The sequence below is a fragment of the Branchiostoma belcheri genome, unplaced genomic scaffold, assembly GCF_001625305.1.
Source record: "Branchiostoma belcheri isolate BF01 breed outbred unplaced genomic scaffold, Haploidv18h27 scaffold45, whole genome shotgun sequence".
Classification (NCBI taxonomy): Eukaryota; Metazoa; Chordata; class Leptocardii; order Amphioxiformes; family Branchiostomatidae; genus Branchiostoma; species Branchiostoma belcheri.
The window spans coordinates 25,363-46,006 of NW_017804076.1; the positions used below are offsets into that span (position 1 = coordinate 25,363).

General features: G+C 41.6%; 1 protein-coding gene across 2 annotated transcripts; it reads right to left on the bottom strand.

Annotated features, from left to right (window-relative positions):
* Positions 1-296: 296 nt before the first annotated feature.
* On the bottom strand, positions 297-18,240 carry LOC109478823 (peroxisomal carnitine O-octanoyltransferase-like). Of its 2 annotated transcripts, none has more exons than XM_019780639.1 (16): positions 17,995-18,240; positions 15,632-15,779; positions 15,138-15,262; positions 14,304-14,485; positions 13,090-13,220; positions 12,459-12,570; positions 7,861-7,954; positions 6,741-6,854; positions 6,083-6,184; positions 5,525-5,608; positions 4,944-5,051; positions 3,807-3,937; positions 2,752-2,954; positions 1,785-1,878; positions 1,137-1,256; positions 297-573 (listed from the first exon to the last, which is right to left on the bottom strand). In XM_019780639.1, the coding sequence occupies exons 1-16, from the start codon at positions 18,145-18,147 to the stop codon at positions 459-461; spliced, it is 2,016 nt and encodes a 671-aa protein (XP_019636198.1). In that variant the 5' UTR covers positions 18,148-18,240; the 3' UTR covers positions 297-458. The 2 variants fall into 2 exon arrangements, with proteins under 2 accessions (XP_019636198.1, XP_019636197.1); XM_019780638.1 differs by lacking the exon at positions 17,995-18,240 and adding an exon at positions 16,340-16,606.
* Positions 18,241-20,644: the final 2,404 nt, after the last annotated feature.

Genomic DNA, 20,644 nt, shown 5'->3' on the forward strand with positions numbered 1-20,644 from the left:
GAAAATACAAAATGTATATTTTAAGTGTCCTCATGCAAGTTTTTCTTTGTTAAACTGTATTGTATAAGTTCAATCACTAGAGATTGCAAAAGTCTAATAACAACTAGAAAAGTAACATTTGCGAAGCAAATGCATAATGTTTACCTTCGGATACGGTCTGCTCTGTTAATTCTTATAAGCTTACTCAAACACATCCGCATACATGTATTACTAGTATATGGTGACAGGAGCAGAGCAGACCATAAAGTTTGCAACATTATGTAACCCAACACCAGTCACCATGGTGACAGACGTCAACAAATCATGTGATTGGCCAGGTCAGAGGTTAGTGTTTGGAGAAGAGGAAATTTGAGTAAAAACCATATGTTTTCAAAAGAAGAAAAAAAGATAATCCCTACCTACGGGTCCTAATTTTTTCCAGGACTGAAACAGGAAACAGAACATTTTTTCCCTACACCTTATGACGACATCAGAAGCTGTCTCATGTCCCTGAGAGAGTGCTGTATACTACCCGACATCTCCTCAGCACTGGTCTCTACACAACTCTTCCAGGCACTCACACTGTACGTTATCCTGTAAATAAAGAGGAAGAAAGATGCAAAAATCCTAAAAAGTCAGCACATATATATTGAATACATTCTGTGGTATACTTTGGTGTTAAAGGAAATAATATTAAACATTTTCCAATAACAAGAAGATTTCTATGTAGCTAGGTGCAAAAATGATGTTTTATTGATACTTCTATTTCCTTCCAAATCACATGAACACTTACAGCATTGAAAAATGAACAAAAGAGAACAAAAAAGGAAACAAAAACTACTGAATAGTAATTAATTACTTACCGGTAATTTATGTATTTACCCCATAGCTGAACTAGAAAGTGTTTGGATCTTTGATAGTACCTTAGCCTAATGTTATCAAACCTACTTCATCCCTTCCACAAATAGAAACTTATTTTACATGTAGCTGCCAAGTCGTTGGGGTCCTCTCCCAAATAGTATTGAGACTGAGCAGTTAAAATATGTTTCCAGATGTATAAAATATGTGACCACACTATTTGATTTCAGGTTGCCAATTTCCATATGAATGCAAGAGGAAACGTTCAGTGAGTCTTTTTCTACAGGAAAATGACCCACCTGTCTGGTTGGATGTTGTAGAAGATGCCATGGCCGTGGTGCACCATGGGAGCAGCGGCACCGGGACAGGGGGTGTACCCCCCCAGGCTGGTGGACAGGACGAAGTTCCCCCCTCCTCCGCTGTGTCAATCATGACAACAAGGAAGAAAAATAACCAATCAAAAACTGTTTGAAAAAATGAGAAAATATACAGACATGTTATGAGTTTGTTCATGGCTTGATGTGTACGTTATGCAGTGTGATGCATTGTGGGTAATATGTCAACAATGAATGAGCACATTGAACTTTGACATATTACCCACAGTGCATCACACCGTGAACTAGCTCATTCCATTCAATTTTTGTTGCATAGTAGGCAAAACAATCCGACAAAAATGGTTATCATAACAGTGAAATACATCAGTACAGTCTGGTATTTGGACTTGAACTGAAATGTTAGGTCCAGTTCTAATTCAGTCTAGTGTGTGTCCAACATGTCAGATCAAACATTTTATATCTTTTGTCGGCAGGCGACCAAAAAAGAAAGCCTAGGGTTGGGGAGTTTTTGCTATGGTCAGTTGGGTAACCTATCGAGAAACACAGCATTTTTTCCCTAGGCCCTGACTATTACACAAAGCAAAAGTGTTGAAACATTACAAGACCGTGTACCTTTTTGAGTAAGCAGGATCAGAGAAGATAGCCGGCAGAGGAATCCCTGCACCCATGGCCAGGACTTGGAGCCCAAACAGGTGCCGATCAAACCCTACATGGACAAAGATTTAAATCAGTGTTAAATTAATTAATAAGTGAACTTTATTGCACAACAATTGTACAAGGTACAACATAAGACATGGCATACTGCGATATAATAAACATACGGAAACTAATCTAACATCTGTGTCCATAATATCACCATGGTCCATAATATCGCCACCTTGAGAAACATTGTGCTTAAAGATATTTTTACTGCAACATACCCTAGGTATGTACATTTGATGTGTGCAGGAGTGCATACTAAAAGTATGTTGCAGTAAAAATATCTTTAAGCACACTGTTTCTCAACGTGGCGATATTTTGGACCCTGGTGATATTATGGACACAGATGTTACCATTGGGATGAAAGTATATTTACATAGTAGAATTTATAGCATCTTTTGAAATATCGCCCTACCCCTACCAATGTAGCAACAGAAAAAATGGGGCATATATAGAAAGGTAACAATCATTGATCCCCTCCACGCTCTGCTTGGACTTGGAGAGTACTAAATAAATATATTTACAATACATAGGTTGTCACATGCCAATATGTACTATGAATTTGCTATTTGAGGAATGAGGAATTTGAGAAATTGAGGTATAGAAGATGACAGACTTGTATATGTTCACTTTAAAGAGATGCGCATTAAATCTACAGTTTGACCAGAACAATGCCAATCTTTGCAGCTGAGTGAAGAATGACTGCACCTTTGATAAATCTTTGAGCCTCCTACGAATGAACAAGATAAACTAGAAAAACGAGACTGAAACAAACAGGAGCAAGTAGAAACAGAAAAAAATGACTCCCGGGATGCTGGGAATCGAACCCCACTGTTGCAAGACCAAGATATTTTAAGGCCAAATGCCACTTGTAAATTACCCAGCATGTTTTTTGCCTCCTCCATCAGTTGTATGTGCTTCTTGAATGCAGCCATCATGAGTTCTTTCCTCTCTTCTGCGGGGACCGTGTTGTCCAGCATGGCCTGACACCAGCTGACCACCTCCATGGTGCAGGACCGGACAGTCTCAGTCCGGCCGTGGTAGTACTGTCGCAGTGTTGCTGTCTCGTATGTCGGCGCCGGTCTGAGGTAATTGTGAGAGAGACAATGGTTTATTCACAGACATAATGACTAATAAACTGGTGGATGTACCAAGCACTATCTTATACCAGCCCAGAAGAGAACAAGAAACAGTCATGCCTTTAATTCAAATATCAGAGTTATCAACCAAGGATTGAGGTGTTCAAAAACTCGATCTTAGAGTGGGTCTTATTGTCACCAAGCACTGTTGGGGCATCAACACTAGAAAGCTTTAAACAACTCCTGCAATTAAATGTGCAAAGATTGAGTGTAACAAGTCGTTCGGTGTGATATAGCTAGCTGCGGCCGCGCCGCGTGCCTGTGAAGCTGGTTTGTTATGCTGAAGGAAGGCTATACTGGCTATACTGATACAGATAACCTTTAAAATACATGTACACTTAAGACAGTTTCAAGTTGTCACAGAGAAGCAACTGTGTCCATTAGCTGAATTGTGACATAACTTAAAAGTAATCAGTTATACTTTACACCAATAAAATTATCTCGGACACTCTAACTAAAAGTTATATATACTTAAGAAACACGATGTAAAATAACATTGTTTTAGTCTTATTTCTTCACCACACGTACTCACTATCCGGTTTAGGTCAAGAAACTTCTGCTACAATTACCAAAAAGGGAGCAACAATATGGCAGCAGACACAGAGAAGACATCAATTTTCTCAATACAATACTAAAAAATTTACATTAAAGGAAAAGTGATACAATTTCGAAATTGTATTGAAACATGACGAACATGGTCTCAATGATTATCATATGTAATTGTTACTGTGTTATGAAGACATGATTTCAAGATACACTTTGATTCAAGAAGTATGAAATTACACGTTTATCGTACTTTCCATGTAGTCTGAAGTAAGCCAGCTGCAGGGCAGTCTGCATGTAGGAGTCAGGGTGCAGTTTGAAACTGCGGATGAACTTCTTGCCATAGTCTGTGAAGCTGGGGCAGATGACTTCAAAATCTGATGCCTGTATCAAACATAGCATGGATATGTATTAGATGTATTATTATGTGTGCTGTTTTCTCTTTTCCACAACATCTAAAACCACAGTCTGTGGTGCATTTCCAAGCCTTTGTACTGAAAAACCTTCCTCTACCCTATTTTGGTACCAGAAAGCTTTCACCATCCTGTACTATCCTGTACCATCCCCAGCCTTAGTACTGAAAAGCCTCCCTGCACAGTACTATCCTGTACCATCCCCAGCCTTAGTACAGAAAAGCCTTCCCCACCCTGCACTATCAAGCACCATCCCCAGCCTTAGTACTGAAAAACCTTCCCCACCCTGAACTATCAAGCACCATCCCCAGCCTTGGTACTGAAAAACCTTCCCCACCCTGCACTATCAAGCACCATCCCCAGCCTTAGTACTGAAAAACCTTCCCCACCCTGCACTATCAAGCACCATCCCCAGCCTTGGTACTGAAAAGCCTTCCCCACCCTGCACTATCAAGCACCATCCCCAGCCTTGGTACTGAAAAGCCTTCCCCACCCTGCACTATCATGTACCATCCCCAGCCTTAGTTTTGAAAAGCCTTCCCCACCCTGCACTATCATGTACCATCCCCAGCCTTAGTTTTGAAAAGCCTTCCCCATCCTGTACTATCCTGTACCGTCCCTAGCCTTAGTACTGAAAAGCCTCCCCCACCCTGTACTATCCTGTACCATCCCCAGCCTTGGTACTGAAGGGCCCTCCCCACCCAGTACTATCCTGTACCATCCCCAGCCTTAGTACTGAAAAGCCTCCCCCACCCTGTACTATCCTGTACCATCCCCAGCCTTGGTACTGAAGGGCCCTCCCCACCCAGTACTATCCTGTACCATCCCCAGCCTTAGTACTGAAAGGCCTTCCCCACCCTGTACTATCCTGTACCATCCCCAGCCTTGGTACTGAAAAGCCTTCCCCACCCTGCACTATCAAGCACCATCCCCAGCCTTGGTACTGAAAAGCCTTCCCACATAGTAATTATTATTACCTGTTTGAGGAATGTTTTTTCAGCCTGCACCACTGCCTCTCTTATCTCGTCATCAATGGTAAAAACCAGTTCCTCTGGCTGAGGTATCACCCGATCAGGAACACTTCCCTGGAACAAAAAAATCAGTGTGGATGAGCTCTTCAGACAAGTTGTCTAAGGTTCGCTCTCCTGGTCATCTCTTGTTTCTATTTCCTGTCAGGTTCAACATTAATAGAAACTTTATTCGCAAAATCATGCCCGAAGGCTAATTGCTTTTACAATCAAGTATAATACTCATTACACAGTAACAGGAGACAGGTAACAACTGTCTGGGAAAAAACTTCTACTTCTACTACTACGCTAGCTATTGTGGGGTTCGACTTCTTCTTTGAAGGCAGCGAATAATGAATAGTCCCACATTCTGCATAATTAGTGGGTTTTGTGATCTTAGTAGAAGATCACAAATTAATAGGCTTCAATAGTGGACTCAAAAGAAACATGGGTTTATGTGACAGAGAATACAAAATGCAAGGGTCAATGAACAACAACACAAGACTGTACCACATTACATGCAACATTAAAACACATTACGAACAAATCACCTTCCAGTGTGGTCCATTCCGTTGTAGCTGGGAATTGATGAAGTACCCTGAGTACACGTGGACCATGGCATCCGCAGGGGAGTGCTGCAACAACAAACAATATTACGTACAAACGTACTAATTTTTCACTTAATCAAAACATTCATGGATTATTTTATATATTATATTGACTTGAATCGACGATTCTACCAGATCAGAGTCTCTACCCTGACATACATGTATATATTGTGAAGAAATGTTCATTGATAGATAAGTGTCAATGTTAAAACAGAATCCCACACTAGAAAGGTAGCATTTGCAAGCTAAGGCAAATACACATGTACATGATGTTTACCTTTGCATATGGTCTGCTCTGTTAATTCTTACTCAAACACATTCATATATATGGTCAGACAGGAGTCCAAATCCCTCCTGCTATAAAATTGCAACATTATGTAACCCAACACTAGTTACCATGGTAACAGACACAACATTGGTTCAGGTCATTGAGGTCACTGTTGGAAGAAGAAGAGGAAGAAACTGAGCAAAAACTACATGTTCTCCTTCAGTAAACATTACCTCGTAGTTTGCACACAATAGACCACTCCTGTAAGCCACTATGGTGTTGATATGATCAAACCATCGGTTCTGGGCATTGCCTGCCAGGGTCTCGTAAAAATTCTGCAACAGACAATAACAGACACAGGTTACAGAGGTTTGAGTTTAAAAGATGCACCAGCTGATAAAAAGATATGGACAAAGATGATGATAACAATAACTAGCATGTCTAGATCACGAGATATCTAAACCGGAAGTTCTGCTGCAGTACCGTGACAAGTGGCCACGGGACCCAAAATCTAATCATTTTGAGGTCTCATCAAGACCTACCCACCTACCAAATATCACGATAATCCATCAAAGCCCTCTTCAGTTATCATGTTCACAAACAAACACATACACACACACACAGACAGACACATGATAGTTCCTCTACTAGGAAATATGCCAAAAATGTAGCCTCCATAGCAGGCTTATAGAACTGGGGTTTTGGTGGTCTTCGGCTGTTTTCTGATCAACCCAGTTCTAGTGTAAAAAAACGGGGGTAATTCAAACAGGCCGGCTATGTTGTCTATATGCAATCAGAAAATAGCACATAAAAGCTCCCAAAGACCATGACAACCCCCAAAACCCCCAGTTTTTGGCATGCTATGGAGGCTACCAGAAACGTATGTCTCACCTCTTCATGGTTCTTGGGGAAGGCATCATCAAACGCCAGGACAATGATACTCTGTTCTATAACTGACAGGTTCTCGGCATTGACTGTATCCATCGTCATCAGCTTTTCTCTTATCTGTGGGAAGAGGTGAACCTTGTGGTAGCAGTGGTTGAAATACTATTTTTTTCAGTGCTCTGCAATATTGCAGAATGTCACATATTGTTCTGCAATTTGGAAATACTTTCTGCAAAGTATACAACTTAGTATACAAACTCATACAAAATTGCATGTTGGCAAACATTTTACATGCAACTTAAAAAAGTATATCATAAAGTCAGTAGTAAGCACAAAAGCTCCTAAACAATATTATACAGACACAATTGAGCCCCTATCCTGATTTTTTCAGTCTGCAAAAGTGCAGGTTGCTTTGAAAATTTTTTATTCAGATCTGCAACATCGAAAATTTTTTTCTGCAAAATGCAGACTGCAGATGTGTATTTTTCAAACACTGGGTAGTTTTTAACAAACTTTTCCATAAATTGAAATTGATATTTGACTGATATCCCAACTTCTGTATTTAATAGACTGCATTTACCATATCCTATCTACCTCACCACATCTATCTAGTACTAGTATCTACCATATCACATCAGACATCCAGGTACGAAAGTGTTGTTTTGGATCACAGGCGGAGCTGTGGGTTTGTGTGTCTGTTTGTCCAGACAGAATAGGTAGACAGCACATGGGTGGGGGAAGATTGACAGGCAGAATGACAGGTCAAAATGTCAAAGACAGGAAATGGGGTTTAATGGTCTAAGAATTAGGAAGCCAAAAGGAATTAGTGATCAACATGGGGGAATTCAGGAAGCCAAGGATTGAAATATTTCCTGGTAGTCTGAAATCTTTGACTTCTTGCATCTTGATTGAATAATACATTCATTCCTGAACAAATTACCGTTAGGTGGCGTCGTGTGGTCGTGTAGCGGCAGAGTGCACGACCTTCCTCACTTCTCTCAGGTGAAAATGAGTATTGTATTGTCCCGTGTTGGTGGCAACATTAATATAAATTGAAAAAACTTGAGTGTGCTGTCACTACATCTTGTGATTAGATGTTGGAATATAAAAAAGAAAAACAAATTACCATTGCCCATTTGGTCCTGTTCTCTGCCGTCAGTGTGGAGATGTGAGGTCCCTCTGGAGCGTTCTCACATTGTTGTCTCACGCTGTCCAGTTGTCTTGAAGAGATAAAAAGAAATGAGACAAATTCTTTAATAAACAACGTAGTTCTTTGGGCGACAGATCAAAGAAATTAATTAGATGCACAGAATACGACCCCTGACCTCACTTGACCCAGCGGTCATCTGTTTATTGTCATCACAAGTAGCGGGCGGTGGGAGCTCACGTACTCGAGCTCATCTGAACTTGTCTGGTACAACAAGTTTTTTAGGCAGTCTTACACAGCACTGTTACTTTTGAATATTTTATTACTGTTGTTTTGCCGTACAATCTAGCTTTTTAGTCCGCAGCACTGTTACTTAGCAACATCACTCAGCACTGTTACTCAGTCCGTCCCCCTCCTTATACTAGTAGCTACGCCCCTCTACTACAGTTACTGCACTCTCCCCCTCATCGCCTCTCTCCTTCTCTCCTTCCCTCCGGGCTTGGTCTTGGTGGATTCTCATGGTTTAAAACATTAAACTTACCAAGCCCATCTCGCCTCTTTGTCTCTCTATGATAAGCGTTGAGTGTGAGTGCAGATAATTGTAGTTCTTTGGGCGACAGATCAAAGAAATTAATTAGATGCACAGAATACGACCCCTGACCTCACTTGACCCAGCGGTCATCTGTTTATTGTCATCACAAGTAGCGGGCGGTGGGAGCTCACGTACTCGAGCTCATCTGAATTTTCTCCCACCCACCCACCCGTGGATTCTCATGGTTTAAAACATTAAACTTACCAAGCCCATCTCGCCTCTTTGTCTCTCTATGATAAGCGTTGAGTGTGAGTGCAGATAATTGTCTATGATTAGTTGGCCAGCAACATAACCTATCTTTGTCAAACTTAACATCTTTTCACATCATTTGATTATTTCGTCTAGTAGTCATTGTCAGAAAACAAAACAAAGAAACCTTTTCTGAAAGAATCTAACAGTAAAACAGAGCACAGGGAGAACAACTCAGTGCTTTGTGATGCTAACATCTTGCTCTTGCTTCAATCACATATGACAAGCCTTCTTGCAACTTACTTACTGCAATGTGGTTATATGGAACAGTAACATACTGATCATAATGATTCTATGGATAATCAGAAATTAATAATAATTATGGAGATAACCATAATCAGAATTGGATTCTTTTAAGGAAACCAAAGGCTACTGTGTTATATATTCTTCTTCTTATACTACGGGGTGGAGACATTCAGCCCAACCCTGGCCCACGAGCTCCGAAGTACCCTTGTGGCGTGTGTCGCAGAGCTGTTAAATGGGAGAAGGTTGATGGGCGCAGGGCAGTCTGTTGTGACACGTGTGACACCTGGTATCACACAGACTGTATGGGCATGTCGACACCAGTGTATAACGCTATTAATCGCCCTAACATATCATGGATCTGTTGTAGTTGCGGTCTCCCTAACCTTGGCTCCAACTTGTTTGATTCTACTATATTTGAAACCTCAAACTGTTTTGCTTTTCCGACACCTGACTCTAGCCCCTGCTCCTGCTCAGGGAGTTCTGTAGGCTCACCTGTAGCCTCATCTACCCCGACTAGCCAAGTCCCTAACCACCCACCGAGGGACCGATCACGAGGTAAACCCCTCAGAGCTGCAGTTGTTAACTTTCAGTCAATACGAAACAAGACCGCAGAATTTCAGGTCTTCTGTGATACGGTGGACCCTGACATTATTATAGGAACCGAATCTTGGCTAGACTCATCAATAAGTAACAGTGAGATTTTTCCACCCTCATATACGGCACATAGGAAAGATAGAGAAGGCCGCGGTGGAGGGGTCTTTGTCGCCACCAAGAATGATCTTATAGCCACTCATCATCCCGAACTCAGTACCACAAATGAATTAACTTGGGTCAAGATTGACTTAGTCCACAGCAAGTCGATGTACATTGGAGCCTATTACCGTCCTCCATCAGCTGGTCTAGATGACTACCAAGCACTGGAACAGTCCCTTACAAACATACGAAGGAAGCCTGGTAACCCACATATATGGTTAGCAGGTGACCTTAACCTACCGACTGCAACTTGGGGTATGGACATAACCAGTAATTCCTCAAGTGTAGTCACCAACCTCACCAATAAATATATTAACTTGGTTAATGATGTAGGACTGGAGCAAATTATTAATGAACCCACACATCGTACGGAACATACCGCAAATATTCTAGACTTGTTTTTCACTTCTAATCCCACTCTAAGTGAAAAAAAGCAAAATTGTTCCTGGTCTAAGTGATCACGACATTCCAATAATCGATGTGCATACCAAGGCACAAAAAGTGCTCAAACATGGCAGACTAGTCTACCAGTGGAGAAAGGGGAATTTGGAGCAACTCCAGAAGGACATGGAAACCTATAGTAATAACTTTCTAAAAAGAGCTAATAAAAGGACAGCCTCGGAAAACTGGGAAGACTTTAAAGAAAACATCCTAGCGACAGCAAACAAACACATTCCTAGGAAGAAGGCGAGATGCCTACATAACCAGCCGTGGATTTCACCCCAAATTAGAAGGGCGATGCGTAAAAGGGACAAACTCTATTCAAAAGCTAAGAGCACTAACTCAAAAGAAACATGGTCCAAATTCAAGTCATGCAGAAAAGCGGTCAAGCAAAGAGTTAAAAAAGCCCACAGAGAGTACACCGCCAATTTCCTTGAAGAAAACATTAAAGACAACCCTAAAGCATTCTGGAGTTATATAAAAGCACTAAAACACGACAATACCAATATTGCAGCCATGAGGCATCATGGTGTGCTTACTTCAGACCCAAAGGAGAAGGTAGATGCCCTGGGTGATCAGTTTAGTTCTGTCTTCACAGAGGAGGACCTAACCAACATCCCATCCCTAGGGAGACCTGTGGCTCCGCACGCACCACCTCTCTACATATCGGTGAATGGTGTCGCTAAACAGCTTTCTAAGCTTAATCCAAACAAGGCCTCGGGCCCAGATGGACTCTCACCAAGATTATTAAAAATCACAGCAACCCAAATTGCACCTGTGTTACAGGTTATTTTTACACAGTCACTAGACACCGGCGACGTCCCAGCAGATTGGAGAGCCGCTAATATTAGCCCCATCTTTAAGAAGGGAGATAAAACCTCACCTGTTAACTACAGGCCGGTGTCACTCACCTCAGTTTGTAGCAAAGTTTTGGAACATATTATACATAGCCATACCATGAGCCACCTTGACAAATATAATATATTATCTTCGACACAGCACGGTTTTCGTAAAGGACTATCATGTGAGAGTCAACTACTTTTGACAACCCATGACTTGGCTAGTACTCTAGACCTAAATAAGCAGGTCGACGCCATTGTGTTGGATTTCAGTAAAGCTTTTGATAAGGTCCCCCACAGCCGCTTACTGAATAAGCTCCAGCACTATGGCATTTCTGGCAAATTACTAACATGGCTGCAAGCTTTTCTCACTCAAAGAACCCAATCAGTTGTCCTTGATGGTGTGGCCTCTAAGCCCGCCAAGGTAGTGTCTGGAGTACCGCAAGGCACTGTTTTGGGTCCGCTTTTGTTTCTCCTTTATATCAATGATCTTCCGAGTGTTGTGACCTCTAGTGTGCGCTTGTTTGCCGATGACTGCCTGTTGTACCGGGTTATTGAAAAACCCTCAGATGCTCTTGATCTACAAAAAGATCTCGATGCACTGACCCGGTGGCAGGACACATGGCAAATGTCCTTCAACCCCTCAAAGTGCCACACACTTCATATTACTCGTAAGCGAAACCCGATTATTACACAATACCGATTATGTTCAGAAAATCTTACTAGTGTTAAAACCCATCCATATCTTGGAGTCCAACTATCACAGGATATGAAATGGGACACACATATAAATTATGTCACTGGTAGAGCTAATAGGATACTGGCAGTCATCCGCCGTAACCTTTCGCACTGTCCTCTTCGTGTCAAATCTACATGCTACAGAACACTTGTACGCCCACACCTGGAGTACTGTGCGACTGTATGGGATCCCCACACCATCGGTGGTTCCCAGGCGTTGGAGCGAGTCCAACGAAGGGCGGCGCGAATGGCTGTTAGTGATTATGACTATACCAGCAGTGTTTCTGACATGCTAAAGCGCCTCCAGTGGCCGTTACTTGTTGACAGAAGGAGAACCGCTCGCTTGATATCTTTGTATAAAATTACTCATGGACATATTAATATCCAAATGGAACAATACCTCAAACCTGCCCATAGGCGTACCAGAGGAAGTCATGAATATAAGTATCAAGCAATACCTGCCAAAACAGACTGTTTTAGATTTTCTTTTTTTCCAAGAACGATAAATGAGTGGAACAAGTTACCGGGCCAGCTTGTAAAAGCCCAGACAGTGGAGGCCTTCAAGGCCGGGCTTCTGGCCGCGCAACCATAGTCCGTCGCACCCCCCCCTCTCAGTGATACCCCAGTAGGGGTGGTTAGAGAGTACGCAAGAAGAAGATATGATAAACTATGACCATGATCATTAATTGATTAAGGTATGTGTCTACAGTCCTAGTTACCTTTTGAGTTCAGGTGGGGTCAAGGGTTCGCCCTCCGGGTCAATGACCTCTAGTTTAAACACACGACCCTTACAGAGCAGGGTGATGTGGGTAGGTGCAGTACCTTCAGCCTCTATGGAAGGGAACAGTTGTGATGATGTTATATTTTGGAACAAGCTTCCTTGTGAATGCTTCCCAAATGGGTACAACCTTAAACTTTCCAAGTCTAACTCTAAGGTAAACAAACATCTGTCTCTACAGTTCCTTGATGTAACCAAAAATATGTATGAACCTTGTTTTGAGGTGAAAACTGAAGTAAATAAAATAATTTTTTTTTCATTTCCTAAACATTTATCTGATTCTGTAACTCATGACATTAAAACTATACATTAGTGTTGTGACCATGACTATATTGTACATGTAGATCATCCATAAAATATAAAGATATAAAATCGTCATACAATGAAAAAAACCCAATCCACATCATCTAGACCTGAATATTTAGTAATCATATACCAAAATCCATCTAACAGACCGTGAGCTACAGCTGTGAACACACAAACAAAACCGAAAACAGTACCCTTCCACGAAAGGATATCTTCTTCCCCTGAGGTAATGAATGCATAAATTAAAATGTTAGAATGTACAGTACCTGTCCTAAAATGTGAGACAATCCTGTCCATGGTCACACCAGGAATCCTGTGAGTTGAAACCATTTTACGAAACTGGTCCATACAGAACGGCTGGCCTGTTCTCACAGCCTTGTCAACTGGTATTTGCTCCCTACAATGGGAAAAAATTGAAAAATGATAACTTATTAACACATAAATAGCAATACTAGTACTAGTCTGGTTTGTAATTCAAACAATAAATCACCACATTGTAAATTGAAAAACTGTAACATCTATAACGTTAAATATGCAGACAGACTTTCTTCAACTGTTGGTGCCAAAATTGAGCATTTAATCGAACTCAGAGACCAAATCTGAGAACCAAGACTTTCTATGTTCCTGCCCATATGTACATGTTTTATGTTCAAAATACATTTCTTTATTTACATTAGGTAATCTACTAAAGTTCCCCATTTTCTTTTCTGTATGATATGGTCCCAGTAGTGTGCATAGTCCCGTGGTTTGTGACCCTGCCTCTTGACCAAGAGGTTGGGAGTTTGCATCCCGGCTGTTGTTGCTCACCTGACATGCATGCTACTGGAAAGGGTCGCAATCCCTAGGACAGAACGTGGTCCACTGTTCATTGTACTTGTCGAAAAGAGCTAGAGGAACCTCCCCAATACCTGTAAATCTGTCTTCTCTGTCACGACCAGTGGGAGATTTAGCTTCAGTGAGCTAAACTGGTTCGAGACCAATTAAATTCTTTGTTTCTTCAGTTTTTTTTATTATAGAAGTGAAATATACAAATATGGAAAAGGGCTTGATTTCTTAGCAACAATCTTAAATCTTTTCTTTCATTGTAAAAGTGGCTGCGAGAATATAAGTTGTACCTAACTTGAGTTCGCAGTCACTTAGTCCATGTCTTTTCATTTGTAATTCTCATTGAGTTTCTGAATAAAAAAAAAAAAAATCTTAAATCTTAACCCTTGTCCTGCTGGACTTTTTTTACACAATATTTTCAAGTAATTTGAAGTCGTAATCTGGTCACAGACCCCTGACTTTTTTGCCCCGCGGCAGCATGGTTACTTCCGCATTCGTTGCATTTCGCTGCAGTGTGATGCGTTGCACGAGAAACACACCCAAATCGTACATATACAGGGCACTATATAGAAGGTACTGTATGTGCCACCCATATATATATGGGTCCCGCAGGACAAGGGTTTTAATATTGACATTAAATAACTCTAAGCCTTACTTCCTGAGTAGTTTCCACATCTGTAGTCCGTACCACAGGTGCAGGGGGACCCTGTCCATCAGGGTTCCGTCCTGCGGTGGCCAGATGTGGTCAAACGTGGGGATGGAGCCGGAGATGTTGGAGTTTAACGGTAACGGGAGGCGAGACCGCAGGTACACCACATCCAACCACCAGTCTTCAAGCTGGGGGAGGGGGAACGAGATGCATTTAAAATGCAATTAAAGCACCATCAACTTTTGTGTATATAAGCATTGAAAAAACATTTTTTTTGTAATGCCTGTAGGAAAGGCAGTTAAAATGGGTACATAAGTTTGGTTGGGGAGGTAAAAACCAACTTGAATTAACGACCCTACCCATGTACCCTTTCCTTTTTTAAGAAAAAGGCCCAAAAGTGGACTGCACGCTCTATCTTAAAATTTATTACGAACTTCAGGAAAGCTATCTATCTGTGGCAATCACTCGAGATCTTTACTTGCAATCAGATACAGATTCATGTACAGATAAATTTTCTTGCACAAATACAGATTCATGTACAGATCGATATACAGATACAGATTTTCCGAGTATGATGACCATGTCAGTACTTACATCTGAGTGAACAGAAAAGGAGCTTTTTTCTCCATTCTGATTTTGCGGTTGTAGTACAGTAAGTAATACTGTAAATTCATTTATGCTCATAGGGACTAAAAACAAAGGTATACCTAGGTGGATGAAAAAAATATGCTGGTCCAAGTATGGAATGAAATTCTTATTAAGATAGCCAATAAAGCAATGGCAAGCTCACAATAGACTGGTTACCTCACTTCTGGTCTTACCCAATTTACCCCTACTTACCCAATTCCTGTTGACCTTTGCCCTCTCCAGTAGCTGTTGATGCAGTGATTGGCCGATCCCTACTTCGAACTGCCTCACCACTGCCTCCGTCTCCTTGTATTCCTCCGCCGTAACAAATGGTTTGACTGGGGACAAAAAATGAAATTCAATGATGGAAACATTGTTTTAGGTGCCTGAGTTTATGGGTTTGTCTCTAGGTTTCATATTGGGTGGGAGATGATTTTGACAGTTGATAGGCCTTCAGAAAGTGTTGTATCTGCATCTGTGTTGGTATAGCCGGTATAACTGCCCTTGGGTGTAACACACATATCATACTCTCCACATTTGCTCAAACAATTCCTTTAAATTTACAGTTCTAGAGTTTAAAAAGTTTTCGAGTTCTAGATCTGTGATCTGTCACAAAAACCTTAAGCCTGAAATCTCTGATTTCTTGTTTTGCTGACAGTGGGCTTGAAAATCATTCGAACATGAATATAGGAAAACATTATGTGTACCTGACTCTAAGTACTTCTCCAGCGAGCTTTTGAGAGGAGGTACAGGTAGAGGTGGGAGGGAGTCCTGATACTTCCAGGTTCGCTCCCCGAACACTTGGATGGCTTTCTTCAGTAACCATTCCTGTAGACGTCCTGGTATCCACTTCAGCTACAAACATACCACAGAAACACATCGTTTTAACGTTAAATGTTTTTGAGTAGACCGCATCACATAAGCAATCTGTGGTTTTTGCCTATTATAAATACTCAATGAATATATGTGAATAAAAAAAATTAAAGAAAGGTAACAAATGCATAATTACCTTCGCATATTGTCTGCTCTGTTGGTTAATTCTTACTCAAACACATTCATATGGTCAGACAGGAGTCTAAATCCCTCCTGCTATAAAATTTCCAAATTTCCATGTCAAAATTTTAAAAGTCTAAAAGACTAATGATGACGGGCAAATAAATCTGCAGAGCTAGATTTTAAATAAAAATCTCTCTTCCTAAAATTACACCACGCCCCCTTGCGAAGAAGAGACATGAGGACAAGAAAAAATGGAAGGGGGAGGGACGCCCTACTCGTATCGGCCCCACCCTTGTTAACACTATAGCTACTGTACACAATAATACTAGTATGTGTACTCGCTGTCAGCCGAATCCATAGAGGACCATGGAAGTTCATTCAAACAGCCGCCCTTTTCTGTGCCCCAGTTGAGTACTGACCTGTGCCGATTGTTGCAACTCTTGATCACTCGAGGAAAACAGGCGAGCGAGTTGAAACAGCCTGGCCGCCTCGGTGGCCCCGACGCAAGAGGCCACCGATTCCACCCAAGACCACACACAGTCTTTGATTTCATTGTAAACCTTCGCCAGGGACATAATTTCATCGACTGCCAACAGCTAGCACCGCACCACAGAGGTCACTTCTAGAAATGGGTCCGTGACAGACGAATGAAGTAACATGATCCTAGTTGAGTACACATCACTGATTTTGCGGTAGACCCAAAAGACCGGACCAGTCTATTCTAATCCGAGGGGCCGTGGATTTTGGTACAGCTAATTTGCTAGCTTTTAAAAACCTCCTGGGCATTTTTTTCGAACCTCTTTGGCAAAATTCATATCAAAAAACATACACGTTAACGGTTTACGAAATACCTGTTGACTGTCAAACTAGAATGTAACTGGCGGTTTCATAAAACCTATTCCAGGAGTGGGCACTCCCCAAGGCATTGATAGCTACCAAATCGTCTGATGGTAGACGAAGATAAACTATATAATTCCCAGGTGAAAAAGATTTAACCCTAGCCTTTTAGACAAATAAATTGCTTTAGATCTTTCAAATTGATAACCTTTCAATTATCCCAAGTGTCTATATTAGAAACAATGTAGATTTAGCCTCTACCAGGCTTCAGAGGTGGCTGGAAAGATCGAGCATAAATTGACCAAATAGCTGTAGACGGAAAGCATGCTAGGAGAGTTAGTCTGCTAAAGAAGTACAGTTTGCTTTTTCCAAACTGCTACCCCCTTAGCGAACCAACTCCCCTGGCATGTTATCTGTCCAATTTCTACTCTTTCCAGCCACCTCTGAAGCCTGGTAGAGGCTATTGCAAAATCAGCCTTTTGACCAAAGAGATATTGCATTGACAGGGTCTATTGTCACCTCGCATTTAAAATATAATAGCTTATTCAGAGAGGTGCAGACGTTTCTTTTGAGCAATTTATCGATTTCCACTTGTGTGTGACGTTGACAAGTATCGATCGCTTGTGAGGACCGTGCATGGTCACTTTTTTTGCTTCATTTTAAAAATCAATATAAATCCTTTTCGACCTATATTATTGCAATTTTCCCATGTAAAAATACGTATATTACCTATACATACAAACATACCGGTAGCATGGCGTTGCCAGTAATGATGAAAACTCTAGCGAACCAAGAACTGTAAAATTAAAATTATGTTCTAGAGGTCGCTTTGGGGCTGGGAAAGGGATTCGCACTAAGGCGGTTTGCTATACTGACAATATATGTATCTGTTGTGTCGACCAGAATATGATGCAAATATACAGCAAAATATGAATTTAGGCCAATGCTCTACCCTTATCGAGTAGAAATTAGTATTAGGTCACCCAATGAAAGTTAAAGGATAGGTAAAGGTAGACCCATAGCCTTTTTGAGGCCGTACTTCCAGTTTTACACCTGAGTGGAATGAGGCCAAAGTGTTCGGTAAAGTACCTTTCCCAATGACACAACGTCTAGCCAGGAATGGAGCCCTGGCCCCATGCATGACTTCTCGATCTAGGCACTCCGCTTGCCTAGGCAACCGGCCATTCAATAACTCAATAATATAAAACCGGTATAAAACCCGAAACCGCATATTCACCTGTAGTCTGTCTATCTCCTTCCTGTCTGTGGCGAATAGCAGACCGTACTGCATCTGTCGTACGGCCCCGGTCAGCCCGAGCCAAGACCCCGCACAGAAGAGCACGGCTTTCGCCCACTGTAGTATAGCGTAGGCTACCGACCACACGGCCATTGTTGTCAGCCTGTACTAAATATGGAAAACGTCTACTGAGGACGACAATAGTGTTTGAATTTATCCGAGGACCGGCTGGGGTTTGCCATGCAGTGCATAATGAGCCGCATCAGACACGAGGATCTGTATGGGGGGATCTGGCAAGGCTTGACGGTAAATTTAGGAGAGTCATCAACGCTTTTAATTCAAGAACGTGTAGCGATATATGTCCTTGGAAATACTGTCGGAAAGTCGGTCGAATATTTAAGCAGAATTGCACATTACCTGAAAATACTATTTAAGAGCGGTGTTTTGAAAAACCCCTCAGGTGGCCTCAGAAACCGCGACATCCTGGTACTGAATACAAAGTAGATATGATGCTTAATTCTTAATCATTAATATTTCATGGCGGTGGGAACGATCGAATAATGGTTAGTGTGAGCTCCATCTGGCGACAATAAGACGAATCGCAACATAATTGGGCTTAGCAACTCGCAGTACTTAGAAGAACGACACGTGTCCGTAGATAGACTAGACACACTGGAGTTTTATGTGTGCAGTATGCGTGGCTACAGTAGGCACATGTGCCTTCACTTTTGGAAACAAGAGGACAGATAAGGAAAACCAGATAAACCTTCATTGGGCATGAGTATTCTCCTAAATTGTTTTTAAAGGAGGCACCATGCAGGAAGTTGAAATCGGAGACCGGTCTTTTTGGTGTACCCGTTTTTCTCTGAGCAACGAGGTTCAATACTTGGTCTGAGGATTGAGTGAGGTTGCGTTTTTTTGGCGTAACGTTTGTTTCTTTTTTTTTGACTATCAAAAAATTTGTCTTCACTTATTTGCATAGTCCTGCTTTTCTGACAACTCTTCAGTGTTACTGACGAAAGGTACTGGATGCTACTTGAAACGTCTGGCCGTTTCCAAAATCATATCCGGTGTTTTGGCCTATCTCTTCAAGGTCTCTCACATACACAACTCTCCTCCCCTTGTCATTTGTTGCCCTCCCCTCCAAAGATAACACAGGAGACGAAATCTGACAACAGTGTTTTAACTTCGAAGTTAAACATGTTACTGAGTGTCAGAACTCAGAAGTATGAGGATCTATCTGACACCTTACACATTGACCTGGTAAAACACAAAACAGCACGTCCTGAGGCGAAAGTTGGCAACACTTCACGTATCTGTGTGCAGTTAGGACGAAGGCCACGATAAAGTTCCATCCGGTTCAATGAACTTTTAGAAACATTTAGCAAAACATTCATATTTTGCGAACGATTCTGTTCACGAATACCTCCAGTTTAATTCCGGACTTCCGGTTTAATTCCCAACTATTAAATTACATACATGTATCTCAGCAACCTTACATCTAGATGGGCTAATATTGTAAACTATAAGTAAAAATAATGTAAGAAATATGTATATGTAGCGGCCATGGAGGATCCCTTGGGGGTTAACCAAATTCTGTAGAATTCTACACAGGCTCCAGTTCCCAGAATTCTGGCTGCAGTCCGAGAATTCTGGAGAATTCTGCAGAATTGGGTTAACCCCCAAGGGGTCCTCGGTGGCTGATACGTATTTCTTACATCATTTTTACCTGTAGTTAACGACATTAGCCCATCTAGATGTAAGGGTGCTAGAATATGGGAATTAGTCCGGAATTAAAGTGGAGGCTGTTGTTTGAAAGGCACTCACATCAGAAAGATTGGGATGTATATGAATTCTCTGGTACTTTGTGATGACGGTTAGACATCTAGGTAAACGATACTCCTAGTCCTAGACAATTCAAACTCCACTACATACACTGGATATAGAATAAGAAAAGACTTTCCCGACGTTTCGAGTAACACCCATTACTTTTCTTCCATGTAGCTAGAGGGAACTGACAGGACTAGTCAACACTTATGATTGAGGAAGGAGCTAGAAAAAAAACGGTTGAACACTGACCAATCACTGACTCCCAAGTGTCACTGATAGTTTCTATAGTTACCATAAGACAACGCCATTGGTTGGCAGGGCGGGGTCCCATGTATACATGTACCGAAGAGTTCAAGGAGGAGTATTTTTAACCTAATTTACATATCAGTAACAACAACGGGTCAGTGACTTAACCGGTTTTGTCCAGTTCCCAATACGTACTAAAATTCATATGATGTGTTGACAATTTCCTGGTAATTTCTTTCGATCCACGGGAAGTTGAATGAACCTTGTAGCTGAAGATGCTAGGATGGCAAGCAGTGAAAGACAGGATCCTTCAGAAAGGACTGAGGACTTTCAGTAGAATAATGAATGAAAGACAATCTGTTTCCCTGTATAAGAACATCACATTACAGTCACATGGGTACAATATTATACCAGAACATCGGGCTTACGGACTGTCCGCCTTCCTAAACCCAGAACGAATTCGAATGCCCAGAAAAAGAGATTTCTGTACAGTCAAAGTCAAGCATTGTATTAGCCCTGGTAGGTGCCACCGTTTTTGTAACGGGGCTCTTTGCACTGGCTACCCCCCCACCCC